Source organism: Vanacampus margaritifer, chromosome 11 (assembly GCF_051991255.1).
Source record: "Vanacampus margaritifer isolate UIUO_Vmar chromosome 11, RoL_Vmar_1.0, whole genome shotgun sequence".
Lineage (NCBI taxonomy): Eukaryota > Metazoa > Chordata > Actinopteri > Syngnathiformes > Syngnathidae > Vanacampus > Vanacampus margaritifer.
The window spans coordinates 16,562,940-16,589,386 of NC_135442.1; the positions used below are offsets into that span (position 1 = coordinate 16,562,940).

General features: G+C 39.6%; 1 protein-coding gene across 3 annotated transcripts in view; it reads left to right on the forward strand.

The window, feature by feature from the left end:
- Nucleotides 1–26,447, forward strand: part of dachd (dachshund d) — a 164,009-nt gene that overhangs the window by 127,132 nt on the left and 10,430 nt on the right. For 2 of the 3 annotated variants that reach the window (XM_077580064.1, XM_077580062.1), the window contains exons 5-8: nucleotides 409–574; nucleotides 649–780; nucleotides 25,083–25,228; nucleotides 26,195–26,342. In XM_077580064.1, the coding sequence (XP_077436190.1) occupies nucleotides 409–574; nucleotides 649–780; nucleotides 25,083–25,228; nucleotides 26,195–26,342 (592 nt within the window). The remainder of the gene's footprint in view (nucleotides 1–408; nucleotides 575–648; nucleotides 781–25,082; nucleotides 25,229–26,194; nucleotides 26,343–26,447) is intronic. The other variant, XM_077580063.1, reaches the window with a different exon arrangement.

Sequence of the window (26,447 nt, forward strand, 5' to 3'; positions counted from 1 at the left end):
AACCTTAAAAAACAATTTGTTCGTCTTTTATCAGGAAAAAAAGTATATTTCTATCGGTTTCCGTTTTGCAGCAATTAGCATTAGAATATAGCTAAGTTTCATCATTGTTCACAAAGCTGTTGAAAACACTGGGAAAAAGGGCTTGTTGCAACATGGCCCTGGTTGATCTCTTATACGCTGCTGCCACCAGCGGGCTGCTTTTTGTAATAACTACCATTGCTTTGAGCTCTTCAGGTCAGAAGTTGCATCAAAGCCTTGTGTATGCTAGCATAAATTATTATTTTTTTTAAACAAACAAAGAAAAACGTATAAATTAATTTTTGGGAGTGGAGACAAAGTATTAAAAATGTATACGTTTTTGGGATTGAATGAATTTCTAATGAAGGCTAATGAATGTATTTATTTTAGGGCTGTGTGTTGTCACTGCAGGGTTTGCAGGAGCGCATCCAGGACAGTCCCTCCCCTGCCCCGTCCTTAGAAGACCACCGAAGGCCCGGCAGTCACCCATCGTCTCACCGCAGCAGCAGCGTGTCCAGCTCGCCCGCCTACACGGAAAGCTCTTCAGATAGGATACGTACGTCTCATCGTCAACTCGTGAACTCACGATTACGTTTTTAAAACACGTCCCTCCAACCTTACTACCCACAGCGCCACACCACAACGGCCTGTCCATGAACCAAGTCCTGCTCGGCTTGTCCCCCAATATGCCACCTGGGCCTAAAGAGGGAGACCTGGCCCATGACATGAGCCACGAATTGAAGAGGATGCATGCAGAAAAAGGTGAGTCTGGTTTTGTTTGCCAGTATTTATTTTTTATTTTTTACAAATTGGTTGCACCTAACATTGTGGACTGATGATGTCAGAGACGTCAGATGTTATCAGCATTAAAGTTGCATGCACAGGCAAAAGATCATATTCAATACTGTGCAGGAAAGTCTCCACCACTTAATTTTCTCGGTGCTGCTGTTTTGGTTTGCAACATAGTTTAAATAGTTTCAAAGTTGTGTAAATAACTATGTCAATGAAAGTCACTATATTTTTTTCAATATTTTGGAGCCACTTATTGCTGTGAATGAATTGAGAAACTGTCTAGTAGAGGAGGGGCAACTAGTTGAGGAAATACACGAAAGTACCGCCTGAAGCTAATTGCTGGACTGCAAGGTGTGAAAGGTCAAAATTGTGTCCGATAACAGAGCTTGTTAAATAAAAATTAAAGGTCAGAAAATTAATCTGAAAATTGATCTAAAAAAAAAAAAGTGAAAGGTGATATGAAAAAGGTGTTAATCTCCAAGTCATTATGAAAACATTAAATGCTGCAAGGTAGTTTTCTATCTTTTTATTAACATTTTCAGTGTTTTTTTTCCGTTCATCCCAAAGAGTGGCTCCTACTTTAATTGATACGGTGTCTCAATTAGTCACCGGGTGCATCATCAACTCACAACAAATAAAAGCCTCCCTTTTTCTCATCAAGAAAAAAATTGGGTAGTAACTGTAATTATCTCGGTTTATAGACGTGATGGTTTAAGGCTTGACTTCTAATGGCTTAACTGCTAAGCCTATTTGAACTCCATTGCTAACCAAAACAGCAAGAATGGAGCAATCTCTCAGTTGCATTTAAGTGCGGAGACTTGCCTCATGTTGTATGCGAGTTATAAATCTGATGCTTAATTTATGTTACGTGGGAATGGCATCTTTTTGTTTGTTTTAAACTCCACTTGTGGTAAATGTTAACATACTGGTAATATTTTGTTTTGATTTTTAATTGCATTTGTGTGTTAGTGCTTTTCCTTACAGTTGCAGTTGAGTATGTAAACACTCCAGCCACTAATTGCCTAAATATAGCAACCAATTTTTATTCAACTTTTCAAAAGTGTGATTAAAGACTAGATAATGGCGCAAAAGGTGAATTTGTCACTGAATAATGTATCAAGCTTGAGTTTAAAATTCAAGTTTAAGCAGGATGTGAGTATCTATGAAGGTGTGCCATTTATGTCGCAGATCTAAATTAGGAGGTGGAGGTCTGCCATTCCGTTGCTAAAGTCAATTTAATTGATATTACCATAAGTTCTCATTCCCATTTGCTTCACACATGGGAAGGGATACGTTCAAGAGATGTACCCCGGTCATACCATACAGGCTTAAATAGTTTCATTAATTGCCGGCAACAATTTTCATTATGAAATGGAAAAAAAGGAAAATGATCTGTAGTCATAGAATGCGAAGCAAATAATAGATTTGTAGTATTCTCCTTTGGTTTAAAGGGAGCAGTGTAGGTTGTTATGTCGTGCTGTGGGTGACGCAGGGTGGGGCGAGGTGATAATGATACGAGAACCACTGTGGAAATCATCACCGGGATCCATTTTGCTCCCTGTTGGATAGTCTGACATGGAAATCACTATTAGCCCTTCACTCGCAGCCTGTCAAGCAGTGCATCGGAATAATTAGCAGGATCATGAACACAATTTATGGGTCACCAAAAGTGTGTGTGCAATGTGTGTGTGTGTATTTTGAACAGATTCTCCTTATAGTGCAGTGGTATAAATCTTGGATGACACCATGGATGACATGCTATTACTTTTTTTTTTATGTCCGACTACTGGCCAACACCAGTTAAAAAAAATATGTATGTGCAGCTTTCTTAATCACATATGTAATATTGTATTTCATATAAGGTATTATTACATTTTTAAACATATATATATTGAATGATATATCGTTTTTTTTAGTATTTTAAACTTTTTGTGTTGCTACATTTTGCAGCACTTTTCATTGGACTTAAAAACTTTTATTTTATATAATAGAATAACAAAAGTTATGGAATAATTCCATACTATATTGTATAATATGTATTGCATATAAAAAAATGATGAAATATATCAGATTTATTTATTTGGCTGCAAAGAAAATTAAATTTTAAACATATATTGTTTTTAATACATACATTGTAAAACATTTTTAAACTGCCACCTGGTGCAACAATTTTTTGGGGTATACTACTATTATTAATATGAATATTAATAAGATTATTAATAATAATAATAATAATAATAATAAGAAGAAGAAGAATAGCTAAAAACAATAATCTAAAATTTTATAATGGCTTACAGGTGTATTTTGATTGGTTGTGGGCTTTTAAAAAATAAAATATGTAGTGAAAAAAATAAAAACAGTACATAAATAAATGATATTGTGTGGACTTACATCGGTTTAAATTATTGATCAAAATATAAAAAAATATAAAACAATTTAAATTAAGTTCCACTTTGTGGAAGAATATGAATATAGCTTTTGATGAGAGATCACAAATGAAAAGCATAAAGTATTTGTAAAATAAAACATGCTGCAGTATTTCGGATTTGTAAAGGCTTTGGTAAACAGATTGATAAGAAAAATACTAATTATGTGTAAGCAAATTAAGTATTTTAATCAAACATTCTCAGCTTATTGCTTTTGTTCAGACTCAATACAACAAGCCTCTATTGAGTTGTGAGGTGAAAGATGTTGTCCAAGTATGGACTCGGGTCAAGGTTATAGTCAAAGTTGCCACACTTTAGTTTGGATATGGTCAGAAAATGGACACAAGGGATCCATAAATGACGGACCAATGGGATCTAACATCCAGGAACAATTCCAACCAGATGACCCTCACGCATTTTACACACTCGGTCTTGTCAATTCCCAATATGTCGCCAGACTTTATTAGGATTCTGCTCTCTTCTGAGGTCTTGCACTGTGGAAAATAAATATTTATTTATTTTTAGTTTTTCATAAAATAACCCATTAATGCAGAGGAGTGCAACCAAATTAGTTAGCAATTTGCTGAGCATGAATTAATGAAGAGAGCTCCTCGCCGCTCGCACAGTTGTAATTTTCATAATAACCCCGGAACCTTTTATTTGGCAGCTTGTTTAGTTTTTTCGTTTGAAGGTTTTCATTAGTCTAATGAGGACTACGCAAGGGCGAGCAGTCAGCACAATTTACATGAGGAAGCTATCATAATAAATGAGGCAATTTGAATAACATGCACAGGTTTATGCAGCGAGATAAGAGAGATGGTTGCCACCGCCGTCCGATACATTAAGAACTAACTAATAACCAAAGTAATTCCAATAAAAGCTTTAAGTGAAGGAAATAAAATTAATGATAGATATAGCCAACTGTAATGATATTACACGATGCGATAGATGAATAAAATAAACCATTGTTCAGGAGTCTTTGTTTATGGCCCGCTTTTTAATTAGGGCCCCGTTCGTCACGTCAGTTTGTTTAGAGATAGCATTCCGATGGTTTAATGATATCGCCCCCACTTGTTTGATCTTTACGATCTTGGCCGAGCATTCAATTAATCTTGTGCGCAGCGGGAACGCCGGAGAAGGGACTCTATTTAAATAGGATACCCAAAAAGACGCTGCAATGTCATCTACACGGTGGCGGGACAAAGGCTGTTTGTTGTCAAGCCTTTTTCCGAAGTTGTGTCACCTCGTGCAGACGAGCCAGATGGTCCGAGGCTGTTGTTTTTTGTTTTTTTCTGTCATTCCCCCCCCCCCAAAAAAAATTCCTGGATGAAAAAAAAAACGAGGAGAGTGAGATTAGATGGCGTTTAAAGTATAAAGCTATCTCACATGTGACTAATTGAACAGCTTCAAACGAGAGAAAAAATAGTCTTCCTACAAGCCTCTGTCTCGTGAAAACAGCAGGTAGCCTTGACAAACAAGGGGGGGGGGGGGGCATTTGAAAGCCTTTGGCTGTAAAATTCACTCCGGACATCAAACGGCTTGACATCATTTCATTTCGTTGAGAGAGAGTGTTTGAAATGCCAGCCATATGCATGTACATCGAACCATACGTGTAAATACCATGTGTTGGGGGCAATGTTTGGCCATCTTCGAGTCGCTCAAACGCCAGAAAGGATTATTTGGTTTAGTTGCCGTGGTTAGTATTAGGGCAAGGCTAGATTAATGAGCTAAAAACAGCATACCATTATTTTGTTTTGGCTTAATATGAGTGCATTCCTTAACTTTGGAGCAGATAAAGGTGTGACTGATGGTTTTTGAGAGACAAAACTGACTGTGTGATTGTTGCATGGCATTATCCAGAAAAATATATGCATTATATTTTGGTTTTAAAGCTAATACTAAATAACCGAGAAGCACTGCTTTAGCTAAAACTGACTCTGGACATTATACAATTTAACGTAATTTCCTATCCCTAAAATATTGTGATAACAAAATATGTCACAGCTAGGCACGTTTTTGTTGTAAATTTGTTGTAAGGACTTGCAAGTAATAAATAAATAAAGCAGCAAAAATACTGTGAACATCAAATTGAAAAAACATTTATTGATAGCTTTAATATTTATCTGGACAATGTATCAAATAATCTATCACCACCCGACCACAGTGTAAAGAGGACATGCTGCTAACTGCATAGACACAAAAACCAAAGGTGTGTCAACAACCTATAATCTGTTGCGTGACACCTGTAATTTCATCACTATCATCATTTCAGAAGAAGACAGAAGGTACAGTGAAACTGGTTATGCACCTGTTGCAATTCTTACAACAGAATAGCCGCTGACTGAACCGCTCCAAAGTAGAAAACAAACTAAGGGTGTCGCAATTAGTGAGTTAATTTTGAGTTAATTTAAAGTTCTTTTAACGCCATTATTTTAATTTTATTTTTAATGACCGCCCCTTATTGGAAAGCCTGTACTGGGGGAATTCCAGTCGCAACGCAGCAGACATGTCCACGTCAAAATGTAGCAGTAATAGATCTAATAATAATAATCCATATATTTGTAGAGGCTGGAGTCAAGTTGTATTTTACAATTTTAAAGATTTCGCAAGTTACTTCATGTTAAAGATTAGATAGTTTTTAATATGAAAAGAGAAACGCACTGAGCTGTCACCAACATCTTGCAAATGCAATTGTGCCATCTAGTGGCAGAAAAATGACCTCAACACAAATGAATACCACACTCCTTAACACTTTAACTCAATTTTATGAAATATTATGAAATTATTATATAAATGACTAAAAGATGCAGCAATTTTTCTATTTAACATTTTTTCACCTTTTATGTTAACAAGAGTATGAAAACTTTGTACGTTTGATTGTACATTTAGAACAGATATAAAATATGCGAGTTAACTATTGAAGTCATGCGATTAATTCATTCAAACCCAAAAACGTGTAAATATGTTTTTTAATGCTTTGTCTTTCACTCCGAAAAAACATATTTATTTAGTATTTAATTATTATTATTTTTATATACAGAAGGCTTTGATGCCGTTTCTGACACGAAGAGGTGGCTTAAAACAAAGGTAGTTATTACAAAAAACGGCCAGCAGGTGGCAGCAGAGTATAAGAGATCAGCCAGAGCCATGTTGCAATAAGCTCTTTTTGACAGTTTTGTTGCTAAAAGGCTCTTTTTGCCAGTATTTTCAACAGGTTTGTGAATAATGTAGTGCTGTCAAAGTTAAAGCATTAACTGATTAATTAATCACAAAAAATGATCGCATTAATCATGAATTAACACAGATTAATTGCACTATTCATTTTGACCATGATCCTTTAGCGTGAAAGCGGATGGCTACGTTAAAGGTAGCACAGGTTGTGTTTGAGCAATAAACATAATCACATGTTTGTGTACCACATTTAGAATATTTGTCAAAATATTGGGGTCATTTTAAATTATGCAAGTAATTAACTGATTAGAAAAAGAGGAGGATGAGCGTGTGCTGTGGATCCAGAAATGTTGAAGACGTCCTCATAACATTAATTGTCAAAAGATAAGACATAACCGGTGCTCTTCAAATTCGGCGTGAAAGTTTTTTTGATTAAAAAAGCATTTTTTAATTAAGCAAATAATCGTGATTAATCAAAATTCTAAGATGTGATTAATCTGATAAAAAAAAATTAATTATTTAACAGCTCCAGAATAATGATGAAACTTTTTTTCCTGAAAGAAGAGACTAATCTTTCTTCTGGTAGGTTCCATGTTTTTATAGCAATAGAACACAGTATTCTGTGGGACTTTCAAAATCCAGTAAAACAGGTGGAAGCGAAGGGGGTTGCTTCAGTGAAAATGGCTGGGAGTGAATGAGTGAATGAGTTAATTCCGATTTAAAAAAAAAAAGTAATCGCCTGACACCCCTAAAAAAGACTAATGCCTGCTAGTATGAAGGAATATAATATATCTAAAAACAAATCTAAAGCATGCCCCATGTGAAAAGTGGCTTGAGATAACTTTAGAAACTACATTTCAAATTTAGGCGCTTGATCATTCATCTCCGCAGCCACCAATGACTCCTTTGATTGCTGACCTGTTTTTCCTGACGCTCCATATTTAGCGAGGCCTCCGCGCACTGCCTCGTGTGCATATCTGCACTGGCTGAGTAAAGCACTTGTTCATTTGCACTGAAGGGTAACATGAAACAGGCCCAAGCCTCCTGATGGACAGGCAGATTTCACCTTCGCCAGTGAATGATAATGCATTATTAAATTTGCCTCTCTGCTCACTAGATACACTTAGCTGACCACAGCATATTTATCTCCCCATCCGATGCTCTCCGTCTTGGCAGGAGAGAGCATTCTGTCACTTTTGAGGCATTTCAAAGATTAAAAAGAACCTCTCTCTTTTCAACGTCCCTAAAAGCATCCCCCCACCACCACCACCCACCTGAGTGAAATGTGATTAGCGGGGAGATGGTGTCACGCGATGGAACATTCATGAGCGGAGAACAAATATCCAAATGAACTCCCGCGTCCCCACTCTTGCACCATCAGCATTCCTGCTCACATGGTGCAAGAAGAAATTTGATTGATCCTCTATTGAATTATTTTTTTCTGCACTCTTTCATTTCAACGGCACGCACTGACAAGTTGTTTGATCACAAAGCATTATTGTCTGCCAAGTCACATTTCAGGGGCTCTGATGGCTAATGATCTCGCCTCCTCCGACCGAGAAAAAAAAAAAAAGTCAGGTAGTCAGCACACCGTTTGAAGCTGCGAGTGTCAAGGACACTGGGAGGACCCAACACAACACACAGCATTAAAGTCAGCATAGATGAAGTGAAGGAGCTGAACACGTCAAACTTTTAATGATAGGCATAGTGTCAATGTCAGGAAAATATCTTTTATGTTGTATTTTCTTTTTCTTTTTTTTGGCTCAAATGCCTATGGAAAAAACACGACTACAAATTTCAAATATAATTACAGAACACATTCAGAATAAAATTTTGATTCATGATGTTTGAAAAATTCTATATGGGATCACATTAGATTGTGCAGGTGGATCTTAAAATTAGTTTTGATATCAGAAAAAAACATGTCACACTGAATGCATCAGTCGGAATGTTGGGATCTCCTGGACTTACTTTGGCATGTTATATGAGGGCCTGGATTGGCTGGCAACCAGTTCGGGGTGTACCCCGCCTACTGCCCGAAGACAGCTCGTATAGGCTCCAGCAACCCCGCGACCCTTGTGAGGAATAAGTGGATAAGAAAATGGATGGATGGATGTTATATGATGAGACTGAGTTGTGACTGGGTTAGGTCATGGGGTCATTGAATTGTTATGGTCTTGTATGTTGTCCCTTATGATGAGGAGGTATTTGATCAAATGTATTTCATTTATATAGCGCTTTTGCACCTTATAAGGCCCTCAAAGGATTTTGACTACTCATTCATCTGCTGATGACGCAGTATCAGGAGAAACTGGGGGTTCAGTAGCTTTCTCTAGGATACTTCAATGTGGTCTCAAATTTGATCTGGGATTGAACCCACAACCTCAGGGTTGCGATGTGACCACTCTACCACCAGTCATGCTGCCCCAGTCAGTCTTATTTTCTAAGTCATTTTTATTTTGTAGTTGCTATTCTGTTGCTATGGCCCTTATTATGATAATATTTGATGATGATGTATTAGTTTGTCTAGTCTTACGCAAATGTGATGAGAAGGTTGTCAGTTGCTATGCGATTACTCACTATTAGTTTGTCTAGGCACTCTTATTTTATCATAGGCCTTTATTCTGTCACAAAAGTGTGCATTGCCCTAGCGAGAGTTACTAAATGAAATTTTTGCCAATTCATCGAGGTTTCTTAGCAGTGGTTTTCTCTGCATGTAGCCAGCTAAAGATTTAGTAGTCAAGGTTTCTCCGGCAAGTGTTTTCTTTTAGGGCCATCGGCATCCTGCCCTACTCTCTGTTGTTACTTTTTTTCTATCACCTCTGTTTCCCATCTTGAATTGGGTGCTAACTCCGCGCCTCACCTGACTATTAGCCTCATTGACATTGGGACGAGTAGCGGGTTTGAAACTGGCTAGTAAAACGACAAATAACCATTCACACTCACATTTACACCTATGGACAAGTTGGTCTGTAATAATATAACATATTTGGAAAGTGAGATTACCTTAGCCAAGATTCAAACCCGAGACCTCTTGACGGTGATGCAGACGCTAACCACTATCTCACTGTGCTGCCTTTTTTCAATGTGCACGACTAATGAGTGATCTAGTTTTACTATTGGGAAAGTCATTCCCCATATAGTAGTTGGCAGAACTAACAAATTGGAGCCACCAAATATAGTTCTCACAAAAATATGTTTTTTATAACATTAATACATTTTAAAACTGTTGTTGTGTGAGAGTGCCACATAATTTTCAATCCAAAAAATAATCATTTTTATTTTTCTGAATGAAGCACAAAGACACCTGTGGTAAAGTTTCATAGTATCTGGTGAAACTATGTTGTGATGTGTTAACAAACATTCTAGTCTGCAATGCATTTACAGTGGAACCGCGGAGTTTGAACGTCTCGGAACTCGTACAAACCAGACTTCAATCACAAAATCTGAGTAAAAAATGGCTCGGAGTTTGAACTCATTATCGGATTTTGAACACCCAAGCTAAGCCAAACGTACCTTGAACGGGTAGCCGAGTGAAGCCGAGCAATGCCAAATGCTTACGTTGCGGTAGTTGAGGCGACGCGCTGCTCATTTCCAGTCAGTTTGAATACTCCCGGCGACATACATTTGCGAGTGCATTTAGATTTTTCCACGACAATTTTCTCCGCCATGGGCTCAAAGAAACACAACAGTGGCAGCAAAGATAAACGTATAGTGCTACGAACCACAGTGGATTTAGGAAGGAGATTATCGCGTCGTTGTAACTACCCTGACTACTTCCGTAAATACTGGCACGAGGACTCCCCTTAGCTGTTCAACAACTGGCCTGACGTTAAACAGTGCACGCAAGGACCCTTTAGTAGTCTTAACAATATGCCCAATGTAAAATACACAAACTCAGCACTAAACTAAAGCATGCATTAACATAGCATTTTTCATCCACTGATGCCATCACACCACAACAAAAAGGTAAGGTATTTTTATTGTTTAAAATACTGTACAGGGTATAAATGTAAAAAACATAAATAGACATTAAAATAGAAATTTTCTGTTTTTGGATCTTGGGAACGGATTAATTGCACTTACATTATTTCCTACGGTAAAAAAATGTTTCGGAAGTTAAATTATTCGGACTTTGAACACTTCACAGGATTGAATTATGTTCAAACTCCTATTCATATAGATTCTAGTCGACGCTCGTGTAGCATCTCTCAACAACAGGTTTTTAACAACCTTTTTTTAAATTATTATTCTTATTGTTATCCTTGCTCCCTGAGAGCACACAAGGTGAGTTTTACATATCTGAGCATCTGCTGTTATGCAGATCGCGGCAGCACATTCCCATCCCGACGCCCTTGGACAACAGCATTAGGCAATTATGAAGATTATGTACAATGCCGGAAAATTTGCGATTCAAAACAATACATATCTTGGCGGCGACTGTTGCGGACAGATAAGGTTGACCCTGAATATGTATTTCTGTACTTTTGGAGACGTTCTTGCTGGGGTGGGGGTCTTTTTTGTATAATTTAATATTTGCATGTAAACAGTAATTAAGGGATGCCGCCGACATGCTGAGGCCAGGGCTTGCCAAGGTAAACAGTGAGCGGCCCTGCTCGTTCGCAGCGCTCCCATCCTGTTTACAGACTGGCGAGTGGCGCTCCTCGTTGGCAGCGCTCGTAAAAAACACCGGCGATGCGATGCCGGGAGCGCAGCGCGTCCTCTCTTATCGTCTAGCAGTCTGCTCGATAGCCGACTTGAGGACATTGTGAGTCAAACCTCTAAATTTTCACTCTGCGATAATTACGTGGCTATACTCGAGCTTTTATATCCTTCCACCACGAAAGTAAATCATTCCTAATAAAGAAAGGAAGAATAGGGGGCGGGTGCTAGAAAAGTGCTTCAGGACTAATTTTCTTCACTCCCTCCCTTCCTGCTCTCTATTCTGATTTTTTTTTTTATGAAAGCCTTTTTCCTCAGTATTCCAGTCACCTTGACTTTGCAGTTGCCGCCTTATAGAGTGTGTTGCTTATCCAGTCTAACCCCAGTCTGTCAATTAGGTGTTTGAAAATTAATCTCTTTAGCTGCAAATACCGTGTCAGCTTTTCTTGAGCGTCTGCAAATGAAGTGTTATTAATTCGCACGAGAAAAGCCGGTGTTATGAATAATGTTATCAAAACAGATTTCCGCACGTTTAACACGTCGCCACGATTATAAGGGCCCCTTAAGTATTTTTATAACTGTGAAACGACTAATGGATTTGCATCCGTCTTTGCAAAGTGTTGTTTTAAGCCAGTCCTTTTCAAGTCCCCGCTTCTTCTTTTTCTGCTTCTTTTTGTTCGTGTCTTCATCATCTTCGTTAAAAAGCAAGCCAAGTAGAGTACAAGTATGGATTAGTGCCAGTAGAGCTGCTCCCAGTGGATTCCGGAACCAGGCAAAGGCATGTCGTAGCAAAGACAGTTACTGTGAGGCTATCTGTCCACTGCTAATACTTATACTTGTTCAATTAAAAAAAGAAAAAAAGAAAATTATGAGGGATTTGCTTCTCTTGTTCACAAGTTGATGAAAATATGCCTATTACATTACCGTACCCAAATTTGTCATGGGTGCATGTGACATGTAGGAGGTGGGTATGAAGGTACGCTCCCCTTAGGTCATAGTGCATCAAATGAAACCAAATCAAATCATTACACTTACAAAAATGTACTGTCCTTGAATCGTATCGCATCGCACGTATCAAGATATATATCCAATCGTCTTTTATTTAGCAAACTCATATTTAAATCATATTGCTGAAACCTGACGATGAAGGGGTTTTCATGCAATTTGAAAGTCTAGTTCGGAAGTCATAGAATTACATATATATATATATAAAATGGGTGTCTAAATTACTGCATTAATATTGCGTTAACTAAAAGTTCACGGCAGTTCATATGCAGCACAAACGTCCACGTCAAATTGACCTATTAGAAATGCACTGTACTGCACTGGAATTTAAATGCACGATGTTTAAGGGGCAGAATGTTTGAATGGAGGAGCCATTTGGACTGTGTAGCACTACCACCGGCTCCCTGCTTTGACAGAACGCAATCTGTAGCGCCGGTGTTAGCGATTAGCATCGGGCTAGGCTGATACAGCTCTCCAAGAGGAATCCATGGGCAGTCTCAATACCCTGTCAGAGCCAAGAGCCAAATAGATGCCGTCTTGCCACTTGGAGTGACTCCAAGCCAATTGATCTTTTGATGTGAGGCGTATTTTATTCAGCAACTCCAGAAAATAGCTCAAGTGTAACACATCTAGATCGTCTTTTGCTTGCAGTAAAGCTGCATCACTTTAAAATGCACATCCGAGAACGTAACAAAATAAAAGTTAACGTCGTGTAAAGGAGTCACTATAACACAATTTAGCAGTAATAAATTAAATAGTAATACATACAATTGTTTGGAATGGCGTCAAGTTGTATTTTAATATTTAAAAAATGTGCACGAGTTCGCAAGTTACTTCATGTTTAAATTATAACATTAGACAGTACAAATTTTTCGTTTTGAAATAATTTTATGAATTGTTGTGAAATTACTATATCAATGACTAAAAAAAATTGGCATTTGCACAACAAAGGTTTACGGAAATTATGTGACATTCAAAGCGTACCACTAAGGCTAATACGTCCGTTAAAAAAAACAACTGACAATTACAGAAGATTTCCTCTCTTGTTTGTTTGTTTGTTTGTTTGTCCCGAATGATTCATTATTATTATCAATGTGTAATTGCCGCTTGTGTTGCTCGTATTCCGGCGGCACTATCGGGTACATACAGGACTCCCCAGTCACCTTCCGCGTTAAGCTGCACGAGGAGGCGCTCTAATGAATTCATAAATGCCAAACAAAAGGCAAAGTAAACAAAGAGTGAGGAATAAATGGCTGGATGATTAGTGGGTCACGCAGAGATTAGCGGCGTATACAGTACAAATGATCCCCTTCGGAAATGGGAATGAGTCAGGCAAAATGGCCAATCAATTTTAATCTCTTGGATTCTTGTGTCAATAAACGGTCGGCCGCAATCTAAATCACTGCTTCAATAAACAGTAAAATGTTGTTGTTAGCTCGACCTCACATGTTCCACTGTAATTCTTCTTTCCTTTTGTAGTGTTATCTTGCAGACAGTTACAGATCACAGTTAAAGCCTTTTCGCTAACTTCTTGCCACAAAAAGGCCACCTTTTATCGGGGCTCTCTTTAAGAGCTCGTCGGAAAAGGCGGAAACAAAAAAAGTCCCGCACGCTTTTATGCAGTCATCACAGTCGGCCAAGCCTGTAATCCTCGTAGGTCCGATAATGACACAGCCCCCTGCATTTATTACACGGCGGATAGGAGGGAGGCAAAATGCTGACTTTGAACAAATGAACACTCTGACCTTTATGCAATAAATATGACACGGCCCGCATAAAAAGACAAGATATCTTCCTCCCAGTTGGAAGTCAACGCCGATCCCTCGTTACCTTCCCTCTCTTGCTCTCTCGCACGTCTTTGCTGTTTAGTTCTGACTGAGCGAATGATGAAACACGCTTGTATCCTCCGCCTTTAAACGCACGCTACTAAAGTTCAATTTGTAGCTCATAATCTGCTCTTATTAGTAGCGCCACACCTCATATACACGGCGGAACACAAGGGTGGATCGTTGTCTGTACGGCGCTGTTCATGCATGATTAGATTCTTTAAGTTGATTCTAATTGGGCCTTCTCCCGCCACTTAACGCAATAATGTGCTTTATGCATGCATGCAAATTAACATTGTCAACTATTGAGTGCATCTCTTTTGATGATGATGCCATATCTACGCCAGTATTGTTAGTATATGAACACATCCATTGGCTTGGATATCATTTTGCCAAAATTGTGGCATATGAATTTATAAACTTGCTAAGCCTGGTGGATAGGGAAGGACTGGGAACAAAAATTGCCCTGGGAAAATATTCGTCAACGGGACGGTGAGCATGGGATGTTGGTTGTTGGAGCTATTTCAAGTACATATATACATGTAGGTCACAAAGTTGACCGGTAGGTGTCACCATTTTATCTATTTATTTGTTCACAAAGCTATTTAAAGTGGAAGTCAACCTTAAAAAGGTCTTGACAATAATATTTTATATGTGACCTCACTAGTCTAAATATGTCATTCTGATTAATATTGCATTTGTGGAATATGAGTTATGAAGCAAAATCCATGACATCAATGTTGCTCAGGTCTCAGGGAACAACTAATCACAGTTCAACTTCAGAAAACAGGTGAGCTGTGATTGGTCGTTGCCTTAGCCCTGAGCAACTGTGATGCCATCTTCAGTTGATTACTCTTCAGTCCACTAACACAATATCAACCAGAATACCACATTTAGACTAATGGGGCTGCATAGAACATATTATTGTCCCCCCAAAAAATTGGGGGGTTGACTTCCTCTAGAAAAAAAAAGGACTCATCAGTTTTCAGGTTTGTAAGTAGACAGGGGAGCGATAAAGTGTTTTGGACTGTGACGTTATGTGTTATTAGTTTGAAAGGTTTGAACATATTTTTTTGTAGAATTTGTTTTTAGAAGATTGTTAACATATAAACGTGCTAAATCCTCTTCGATTTCGGGGCGGACGATGAATAACATGCGTCGAATCATATTTGTCGTTTGGCGATGGGAGGAAGGGAGTGCGCAAGCCGGCTAGTGACTTGCAGCGATTTAATTGGGGGGGGGGTTAACGTTGGTGTGCTTAGCCTGGCATGGGTGCCGGAAAAGCATGGTGACACGCCAGGCCTATAAAGCACGGGGGGAAACATTATCGACGTTCCCTGAAAAAGTGTACTTAGTGTGACATGTTAACTGTTGAAAGTGTGGCGCTAAACAATCGTTGAAAACATATTTTATAATGTCATTTAAGACGCCACACAGGAAGACAGAGTCATGGTTTGGACGATGAAATTAAGAACTGTATGACACACTGTGCTGGCTGTCTCCAAGCAAACTAACTGCAAAAAGTATTATCAAAGTTTTTAGCTAGTTTTCAAAAATGCTTGTGTGTGTATGGACAGCTTCCTGTTAGCGTCTTTTGTCACGTCCCTGACACCGAAAGATTTATTGTTATGTCCATCTGTGACTCTTTCTTCATGCGGCCTTGAGGATACGATTCAATTTATTATTAAGGCAAAAGCAATGGAGTCGTCACTTTTAGGTTGTGGCGAGACAGAGAGTGGGGGGGAGATGGAGGGAGGCAACAGACGGTATGGGTTATTAATGGAAAGGCACGGCCATAGGGCAGTTGAGATTTAATGATATCCAACGAGAAAAATATGAGGGTGTCACTCTCCAAAAAGTCACGCTAAATGTCAACATTTTAAGGTAGGCCGCCACTAATTTAATGCCCGTGCACAGTTTTGGAGTGCATTTAGGAAAACACGGCCCAGTGGCCAGCCTGATTATCCCGCTCACCTTCTCTCCTCCCTCTCTCTAAATGGCTTTGTGCACCAAGTGATTTCATCTCTAACCGATAGGAGTGGGGAGGGGTGGGAAACAAAAAAACACGGCGTTTTGATTTTCACGCTGCGATAAGAGAGTGAGTGCCAAATGTTACCTGTTAATCGAGCCCAATCCCGACTGGGGGCCCTTGACTTTGTCCCCCAGCAGGGATCGGCAAACTCTCATTTTCCTCTCTCCGTGATGAAAAGGAAATTAGTTTCAATGAGATGAGGCCACATTAGTGTGTGTGTGATGTGTGTATGTGTGTCTGTGTGTGTTTAATGACTGTGTGTTTGCATTGCTTTTCGCATACATTCATCAGTGTGTTTACTTTGTTCATTTTGCAAGTGAAGCAGAACTTTTTCAGCTCAAGGACCAATCCTAAAATTGGGTTCTTTTCAGGCACCCATACATACTATAAAATACAACAAATTATAAATGTACAGTCAACCCCCGCAATTCGTCTGGGAGAGGCATGAGGCTCATCAATAGTATTAGCTAGCATACTAGCATAATAAACACGCTAGTACAACTTGATGTACACAAGCGGTATTACGTCATTAAACTTACCTTTTGGCAAATACACACAAAAATAAATGCTGCATAATACAGGAAAATTGTAACAGCAAAGTGGGCTACACAAACTATTAGTCGCTGCTTCGAGAGAGAAGCAGAAACATACTTTCAGTTAATGTCCACAAGAGGCATTCAACATGCCAACAAAACGGGAGATCTCAAAGCGCCATCATTTTGTTACGTCTAACAAAAACACCAAGATACCACCGGGTGGCGCTAAATTAGCTTTGCTCTTGGCCAAAAACAACGGACAGACGATATTTTCAGTGATTAGGTTCCCCCCCCCCCCCCCAAAATATAAAAAATATGTTTGCAAATGCCAAACAACAAATATGTGTGAGTTTGCTGTGTTCATTTAGAATAAGTTAATAATAAAACAATGAACAATCCATGTGCTAAGAAAGTTAGCAATTCTTTTCTTATTCTCGTTTGCTGCTATTTGTGTGCTGTGTGTATAACAATATGCCTTTGAAAACAGCAGAAAAACCGATAGTGTTGTTTTCTGCTGTGTTTTTATGTTCTCAAATAGTGCTCTGCTCTAACACATGCTCAGAAAAAAATGCCCTAAATAGAAGAAAATGGAGGGCTGCAGTAAAGACAAGACTGTGGCGTTAGCTAAACTTAGCGTCTGTGTTCAGTGTCATCATTTCTCGCTTTGTGTCCTCAATTGTTATAATGGTTGTGCTGGACCAATGAAAGGTCAGCAGTGCTTATGTCACCCATATGGTATTGACTCATGACATGACATGATAGGAATGCAGACATAACCAGGTAGTACTGGTCGTAGTGGACTTTTGAGTAAGCAAACATTTGTGTGTGTTCATTTTTGTAATTTTTAGCCATTTAGTTATTTATGGTATTGACAATTCAGTGCTTACATCACAAGTCAAAATTTTTATCCCACTCGGAGTGTCCCAGTTCTGCCCTCTTAAGCGTTTGAGGCAAACGTAAACAACAAAGATGGCTGATTCCGATAAATTCTTTGTTTTGCTGATTAATGCAGTTATTCCAAATCATGTTGTGTCATGTGAACATAGTATTTGCCTCAAACGCTTTGAGGATGGAACTGACACAATCCAGGTGGGATAAATTCGATTTCCTACTTTCCTCGAATGCAACATTTATCTTCGGTGAAAGGACGCTCTTTGAAAAGCATTGGGCATCGGATTGTTGTAATTTTATTTGTGAGGATTATTTTGATTTGAAAATGTGATCAAATGTTTTACTACTATGCCTGGTTTGGTATGTCACAGGCAAAAGCAAAATAATATGGAAATCAATCTTTGTATTGTGGAAATATCGTAAATGCCCGGATATTCGTCGATAGCGAGTAGAGCCAAGTATGTGTGGTGCTAATGTGGGACAGTGCTACTCGGTTTGACATTTGATTAGCATTGTTGCTTATATCCATCCATTTAGACGGGTCATCAAGTTGAGTCTACTTAGCCTGAAAGACGCTTTCAAGTGCAGACAGCAATTGCAAGATAAGCAAGCCTCATGTTTTTTTAAGTGCTCAAATTGCATGCAACTTCTCTTTCCTGCCTGCATCGCTTGCACTTGCAACGGCAAACACATGATTCCCCTCGACAAGATTTTCCAAATCCATTGCTTTTAAGTGCAGGTGGAATCAGTGCCGCGTTAGCCGCTAATGGCTGTCCAAGAGGTCATAACTGGTCCATTTGAAAGAGGAGGTTCTGGGGCTAGGCAAATCCAATGTAATTGTGCAGTGAGGAGTCTGTGCTGACAAGCTGCTGCTTTTTTTAAGCATCTCCTGCTGGGAGGAGCGGCGCTCACAAGGACAAAAGCTTCACCTGTCAATATATCATTCTGTCTGGCCCAGCCCAGTGTACCTTTGGCCTGTCTCTCTCTCTTGCTCTTGTCACTATTTCAATCATTCCATTCTTGTGCCATGGCCATCTACGCATCCATCTCCTCGCTGCCTTTTTAACTATCCTCCTCCACCTCTTCTTTTTCCCTCTCTTTCTTTGTCTGTCTTTCCTCCTCACCTCCCTCTCCCCGCTTCAACAATGTCCTGAGGGAGTCGCTTTCAAACACAGGAACCAGAAACATATGGCACATTTTCAACTCCCAAGGTCAATTACAGCTATTTATCCCGAGATTGCAGCTAAATTTCCCAAGGTTTTTCTCCTCTGGCTTCACTGCAGATTGCGATGTGTGTCTGTCAGGATGAAAAGAAAAAAAAAGGCCTCTTTAATGCATATTTTTGCCTTGCTTACTATACACAGCCCTTTGCGTGTACTGTATTATTATTTATTCATTTTTATTTAAGTGTTTGTATTGTTCCAAGAGTATGTATATATTATTTTATTTAGTTTTCTTTTAACAATGTAAATTCCAATTGCGGGAAAAAAAAAAAAATATATATACATTTCGGATTATTGTTTTTTTATTGTTAGAAATGTAAGATTGAAGGTCAACTTCCAACACACATTTAATAATCAGTATGCACAACTTAACATACTTACACATATTTACTTTGTTTTTTGTTTTTGGGTGGTTGTTGTTTTTTGTTTGTTTTTTTTGCTTTTTATGTAATTTATATATTTTTATATTTATTTTGTTAACATGTACGGATCCTTACACATATTTTATGCATTATATAATTTTTTTTTTTATTTTTTTAATGAGAAGCCCACTGTTTTCATTTATTATTATTATTATTATTATCGCTCTTTTTTTTGGGCAGGATTCATGTGCGGTGCAATTTTAATAACCTATACATTGTCCCCACATCCGAATTAAATATATGATATATATATCAGCTTTTTTTTTTTAATCTTTTATTTATTTATTATCATTTACCTAACAAAAATGTAAACAACAAATAAATACATAAACACAACTTAACATATATGATTTTGTATATAGTTTTAGAAACATAAATGTAATAGCATGTAATTCAAAGGGTTTCTGTGTTTCATTATAAAATTGTTTTAATTTATGGTCCAAGATCCTACTTGCCGCACAAATATAATCACATGTAAATTGGACACAAACCCCTTCAAGTGATTCACATTTATAAATTTATTATATATATTTTTTGTATGTTTTTATAGTCAAGTCAATGCCTGGCCTGGTGTTTTAGCAGCACAACAGTGGAGGAGTGAGAAAATTAACTGGATAGGTAATTCATCACTGCTTGCACGCTGTCAAGGACTCCCTCTGCAGCTATTCAAAGCAGGAAGATGGAGAAAGGAGGGAGTTATGGAGGCTGCGCTGAAGGTGTTTAAATTACGGTGTTTCATTCACAATGCATTGTATTTACAGCGTCCCCGTTTTTATTTGTGGCTCCTATTATCCGGCGAAACAGTTGTGCGTGAAATGTTATTGGTGACAGGAAAGGGGAGGAGGAGGAGTGGGGGGAGCGCCGGGGTGACCTGCCCGTTTTTGCAGGCGGTATTTCACAGCGTCGGGCCTGGACGCCGACGCCACCATCACAGCTGCTGTTGGCAGCCTCACCAGCCCCGCAGAAATATCACCTGGAAGCAGAGCGCTCTGTTCCGGCGGGCTCGCTGTAATTAAGTTGAAGACTGCGCTCGTGAAGCGATTGTGAAGAATAAACACGCCAGCGCTTGCCAGGGTTTACATCCAAAAAGTGTGTGCTGAATGGAAGATGATGTGGATCTGCTGGGTTATACATTCAACTTCCATTAAGACGTTTCCTCTCTTGGTTTCATCGCATTTTATTTGCCTGATTTTTTTTTTTTCCATCTCGTGGTGGAAATATTATCTGACAAGAGGCGCTTGTAAGCTCGTCGGAGTCTGTCGAACAAAACGCGCTGTTTGCTTTTCCCACGGCGTGACAGGTTGTTTCCCCGTCGCAACAAAGCCATCAAATATTCTGTGTGATCCAACATTGTGTCGAGCTGGGGGTGCCGGCGGAAGCCTGACGCCGGAGTTTGTTAAAGCAATGATTTATGATTAATGCCAGCTCGGAATAAGGACGACAAAGTGCCACTGGTACGAATCAATTACTAAGCTCGCTCTCCCAGAGGTCCGCTAACGTCCCTCGTTGACATGGTGATTTTAACGGGGGTGGGCGACGGCTATATCAACCTGAGCGCCGGCCAACTCGCGGCGTTTTGATCTTTCATTAGGTGTTTTATGGAGATGAAATGGGGCTTTCATCTTACTCTAAGAGATGTTTATTTCGCACACAGCACAAGGTGGATATCCTTGCTGAGGGGCACCAAACATCCTCACTTTAACAGACATTTCCACTTTTTGGAACCCAAAACAGTTTCCAGTTGGGATTGGATCCAAAGTCAACTCTATATGTGCCCTGTGACTGAGTCCAGAGTTTTGTCTGCATCCACGTAGTTTGGCTTTGCAGTCACTGTTCTTGCAATCATTTGGCAGTCTATTTGTCAATCACTTAAGTAGAAGCAGTAAGGGATTGCGATTCCGAAAAGGGAGAAATCATCGCAAGACCAGATGTCTTCTCCTTCCAGGACTTGTGTTGTCTTCCCCTACATACACTATCATTTCTGCTTAAGTCACCAGCCTGCATTTTTGTCACTGTTTGTGCGATTGGCCCGACCGCCCTCATCATATTACACAGCGCCATAGATTGATCATTGTCATGAATTAGCTACTGTAAATGCTTACAGATTTCCAGATTTAGATTTTATCTGTCTCAGTCAACCAACCTAACCAACCTTGAAGGGGCAATGTGTACCCCCTCACTGTGTATTGTACAAATCCCACCTAGTAAAGTGCCACTTTCCAACATTTATTGGCCGGATTTATTTGAACTCTGTCTCTTCAAAGGAAAGTATTGTTGGAAAGGACATTCAATCCAATAATTCAAATTTTCCTTTTTTAGACTGACCCAGTAAATTAGCAGCAGCGCCCGTTTTTGCGAAAATCTGACAAGTTTGACTGGCCGTATCTCCCAATTAGTGCGATGTCCGTAAAATTTTGGATTTGGTGTTGTAAAATTATAAAGCCCGTCTCGAGGAGAGTCCGTTGGGAAGTCGAATCTCGGATTCAGGAGGAGCAGGGTGGTTTTTGTCCCAGCCGTAGAATAGTGGACCAGCTCAGCAGGATCCTCGAGGGCGAATGGGAGTTCGCCCAACCAGTTGACATGTGCTTTGTGGATTTAGAGAAGTCCCGTGACCCGGGGTTCTGTGGGGGTGCTTCGGGAGTACGCGGTACCGAGGCCTCTCATACGGGCTGTTCGGTTCCTGTACGACTGGTGTCAGAGTTTGGTCCGCATTGCCGGCAGGAAGTGGGATTCATTTCCAGTGAGGTTTGGACTCCGCCAAGGTCGCCCTTTGTCACCGGTTCTGTTCATAACTTTTATGGACAGAATTTCTAGGCTCGGCTTGGTGTAGCGCAGTGATGCAGACTCTTTATCCGTCCATTATGGTAAAGAAGGAACTTAGTGAAAAGGCGAAGTCGATTTACCAGTCGATCTACGTTTCTACCCTCACCTATGGTCACGAGCTGTGGGTCAAGATCCCGGATTCAAGCAGCCGAAATGATTTTCCTCCGCAGGATGTCCGGGCTCTCACTTAGAGATAGGGTGAGAAGCTCGGTCATTCGCGAGGGACTCAGAGTTGAGCCGCTGCTCCTCCGCATTGAGAGGAACCAGTTGAGGTGGCTCGGGCATCTGGTTCGGATGCCTCCCGTACACCTCCCTGGAGAGGTGTACCGGGCATGTCCCACCGACGGGAAGACCCGGGGACGACCCAGGACACGCTGGAGAGACTATGTTTCTCGGCTGGCCTGGGAACGCCTTTGGATCCCGCCAGCGGACCTGGTTGAAGTGGCCGGGGAGAGGGAAGTCTGGGCTTCCCTGTTAAAGCGGATGCCCCCCACGACCCGACCCTGGATTAAGCGGTAGATAATGGATGGATGGATGGATGGATGGATGGATGGATGGGTGGATGGATGGATGGATGGGTGGATGGATGGATGGATGGATGGATAGATGGATCATAATGTACAGATATACCAAGTTTCATCTAATTCTGAGATGGTCTGGTTAAAATTTTCTCTTTTTTTGGAGTGGCGATTTCAAGAAGAATGACCATATGTTTTATTTTGAAAATCAGGTGCGCCTTTGTCAGAATGCTCATCGCAAGAAAAATGTAATCCCACAAGATAGAAACATTTAAAATAATAATAATAATAATAATAATTGTTTTTGGAGAGCTTCATTGTAAAGGAGAACACGGCAAATATTGATACATAACATGAACCTACAGCTTCCAAAAAAGAATGCATATCAGCTGTATTTCACAGACAATATGGGTAGTCATACTTATGGTAATGTTTTATAGCTAGTTGACTCGCATGCACTAAATCGGCTCTGCTTAATATGTCGCTATAGGCTCGTAAATGGTGCATTGAAGCCATCAAAACTGCTACGGCGCATGAGTCCAAACTCCCTGCATTTAAAAAAAATGATATGGAAGAAAAAGTTGAAAAGAAGCAGGTGAAGGGCTCCCGCTAGTAACAATAACGACCTTAAGCATACTGCTAAGTCGTATATTTCTTTCTTTCTTTTTTTTTCTGGTCTGTCAAAATATGTTGAAGCGCACGTCTTCGTGCAAACCCTATGCTGTTTATGGATGCACATATAATCACACCCAGTTAGTAAATGTTTGTTTTTGGAGGATGTTGAGTCAAAAAAGGGAGGTATCCATCTTCTGGAAGATTGCCCAATGTGTTTTGATGACCAAAATATGGTTGCCCTGTCACTTAAGCAAGACAAAGCAGATTTCTATTTCAAAGTGGAAACTTCATTATTCCTACAAAGTCGCATTATTAACACATTTTAATCTATCCATTCTAATTATTCACACATAGTGAACTTCTTCCCCTCGAATAAAAGCGGAAAGGTTGTTTATTTCCTCCACGGACTTTCGCTGCCTTCTCCACACGAAAGGTGGGCTCAAAATCCAAATTACAAGCCTAAACTGTGAATCCTAGCGCTCCATTTTTTGGCGCCCGACATGTTTCCAGGGCATTTTGCAGATGCTCGAAATAATCTCCAATGTTTTTGCTCAATCTGCTCTGAGGATGGGCGAAATAAATACTTTAAACTAATTAATGTAGCACCAGCTGTTCCCGGCTCTTGGCTGGCATCGCTTGAATGTTGATGGGGGGCTGGTGAAGAGGGAGTAGAGGGAGTGAGGGAAGGTGGATGCTGTTTGTGCACCGTTCCTCTGTCGCCACACAATCACAAACCAACACTGAAGTCCACATTTCAATCTAGAATGGCACTCATTGAGACTCATTGAGATTTTTTTGTTTTTTTACCCCCGTCAGAAGACTATTTCCGGCAGTGGGGGGGGGGGGGGGGTCCCACTGTCAGAAGCCTATTTACGCCAGTAGGGAAAATGTATATATATATATATATATATATATAGTAACTATCGAACATATTTATTTCGTTAGTAATGATAGCATTAATATATTTATGAAATATTTAAAAACACAAAAAATTATGAAAAATAAATTCTATAAAAATGGGGGAAAAAAAACATTCCATGAAGCATTGAGCCCTTCAAAATAAATGGACTCCCAAGAAGACACTTAAAATTGTTTTTATGTAAACCCATTTGTTCATTATCCAGTAAATACAATAAAATGGTGTAAACAAGAATAATAATAATAATAATAATAGAAAATGAAATAAAAAGCTTTTATTTTTATGCAGTCCACTAACAAAAATGCAAACAAAACAAACTATTGCAGACATATAATAAATGATCATAATAATTTTGATAAGACTACAATGTCCTATTATACAAAACATCCAAGTATAGGAAAAATTAAATAAATTTAATTGAAAAAAAGTATTTTTATCATTTTATATTAGCTATAAAACATTGTACTTATTGTTCGTCTGTGATTGTTGAGATCATTTCAACAACATTTTTTGGACATATTGCAATAGCAAATGTAAACAACTCCCCTCAAAATATTTTTAAAATAACAATAATCATGCATTATCAAACTTAATAATGATAAAAAAAATAATCCCCTTCATTTGCACTGATTTAGCTATTAAACAGTGGCTTCAAAAAGAAGTGTCTCTTTCCAAGGTGGACAAATATAACACGTCCGATGTTTGTGCTGTCTTTGCCTCCCGCCCTCTTCGTCCTCCTCCGAGGCTGGACGGCAGATGGCGGGGTTCTAGCCCCGCGTTTGGCGATGAGAGGAGGATGATGTCATCAGCGGTTTGACAGACAGTCGCGCGCGTGCGAGCACAAAGGAAGCGCGAGCCTCACGGGGTTCGAGGCGGGCGGGCCTGTTCGTGATTTTGTTGTACACATGACATCTCTTAAATGGGGGAAGCTGGGATTTATGTCCGTCTTGATAGTGTTTAGCCCCCACTTTGGAATGCTGAGGAAAAGCAATACAAAGGAATCTCACAGGAGCCACTGCAAGTGTATTTATTAGAGTCCAGGTGACAAGAGAAGAAGAAGAGACTTCTATTAGGGCAGTGGAACCAAACACAATCTCACCACCTCAGGGGCTTTCCTCTTTAGAGATTATGCTGCATTTGATTTTTTACTAGTGAGGATAAGCAGTACAGAAAATACTTAATCGGTTTTGACTGTATTTGCAGACGATAACCTGATGTGTACGCCAACAGCGAGAGACAGCTACGAGCGGTTGTCGCTTGCTGGACCCACTCTGCCTCCCGGCTTCCCCTCGCCCTTCCTCTTCCCGGATGGCCTGTCGTCAATAGAGACTCTCCTCACCAACATACAGGTACAATCCATTCATCCCTATAGCACCTGTCCTAAGCAATTCGTAGAATTCAAATCGGCATAGCACTGTATTGCTTCATTTTAGTCAAGCAGTAGGTTTTATTTTATACACTTAATAGAGATTAATTATTTCTGGTACAAAGTATGATTCCTGGTAGTGGTATACATTTCTTGCACCGTGTTCTATTTCTGGCATTCCAGTTACCAGGTAATATTTATAGTATCAGGCACGTACTAGGTACTGTTTTGCGCCCTATATTGGTACTAGGTAGCATTTTCGCTATAAGCTTACTACCAGGTACACAGTGAATTCTGTAGTGTAAATTTAGAATAAATTTGACTCTTTTTAGAGTGGGACCAAATAGACTCATTTTTAGACTAATATTTACACTTGGAAGAGAGTAAAATAAAGAATTGAAAAACAATAAAAGTCACTCAAGGATTAATGAACGAAATCAAGACCTTCAGCTTGGGAGACTGCCACACTGCCACCTGAGCTATCTTTTTTGGTCTTGGAGTTAGGAAGATTCCACCTGACCTGAGCGATATACTAACACACAGCAGGAGCTACGTGTCTCAGGGAGTAGATCGTGCTATTCTTAATTTTGCTCTCTTCCAAGTGTAAATCGTACTCTAAAACTGAGTCTATTTGGTCCCACTCTAAATTGAGTCAAATTTACTCTATTGAATTTACTGTGTAGTGTGTAGTATTCCTGATTCTGGGTCGGCTAGCGTTCAAAGTGTGGTGAGAAGATACTATGCTATATGGGTGACTTAAACCACGGCTGGTCTATCATTGGTTGATCAGATTCGTCATTGTTCTATTGATGAACTCAGTATTACACTCCACATTCTCCACTACTGCGGCAGCTATCAGTCTCCGCTTGGAAACTATTAGTATCCTTACTATATGATGACAGGTAAATAGCTGGTTATTTGTTGTCATATATAATGTGCGTGTTTGCAGGGCCTGCTGAAGGTTGCCATTGACAACGCGCGTGCTCAAGAGAAGCAGGTTCAGCTGGAGAAGACGGAGCTGAAGATGGAGCTGTTCCGAGAGCGGGAACTCCGGGAGACTCTGGAAAAGCAGCTGGCTATTGAGCAGAAGAACAGAGGTAACTGAATCTGTGTGTGCGTGCGTGTTTTTGTGTGTGTCTGAAGGCACCATTTTTTTCCTCTAGTGGTCATGAATGGAAATGCACTTTATTTTAATATGCCTT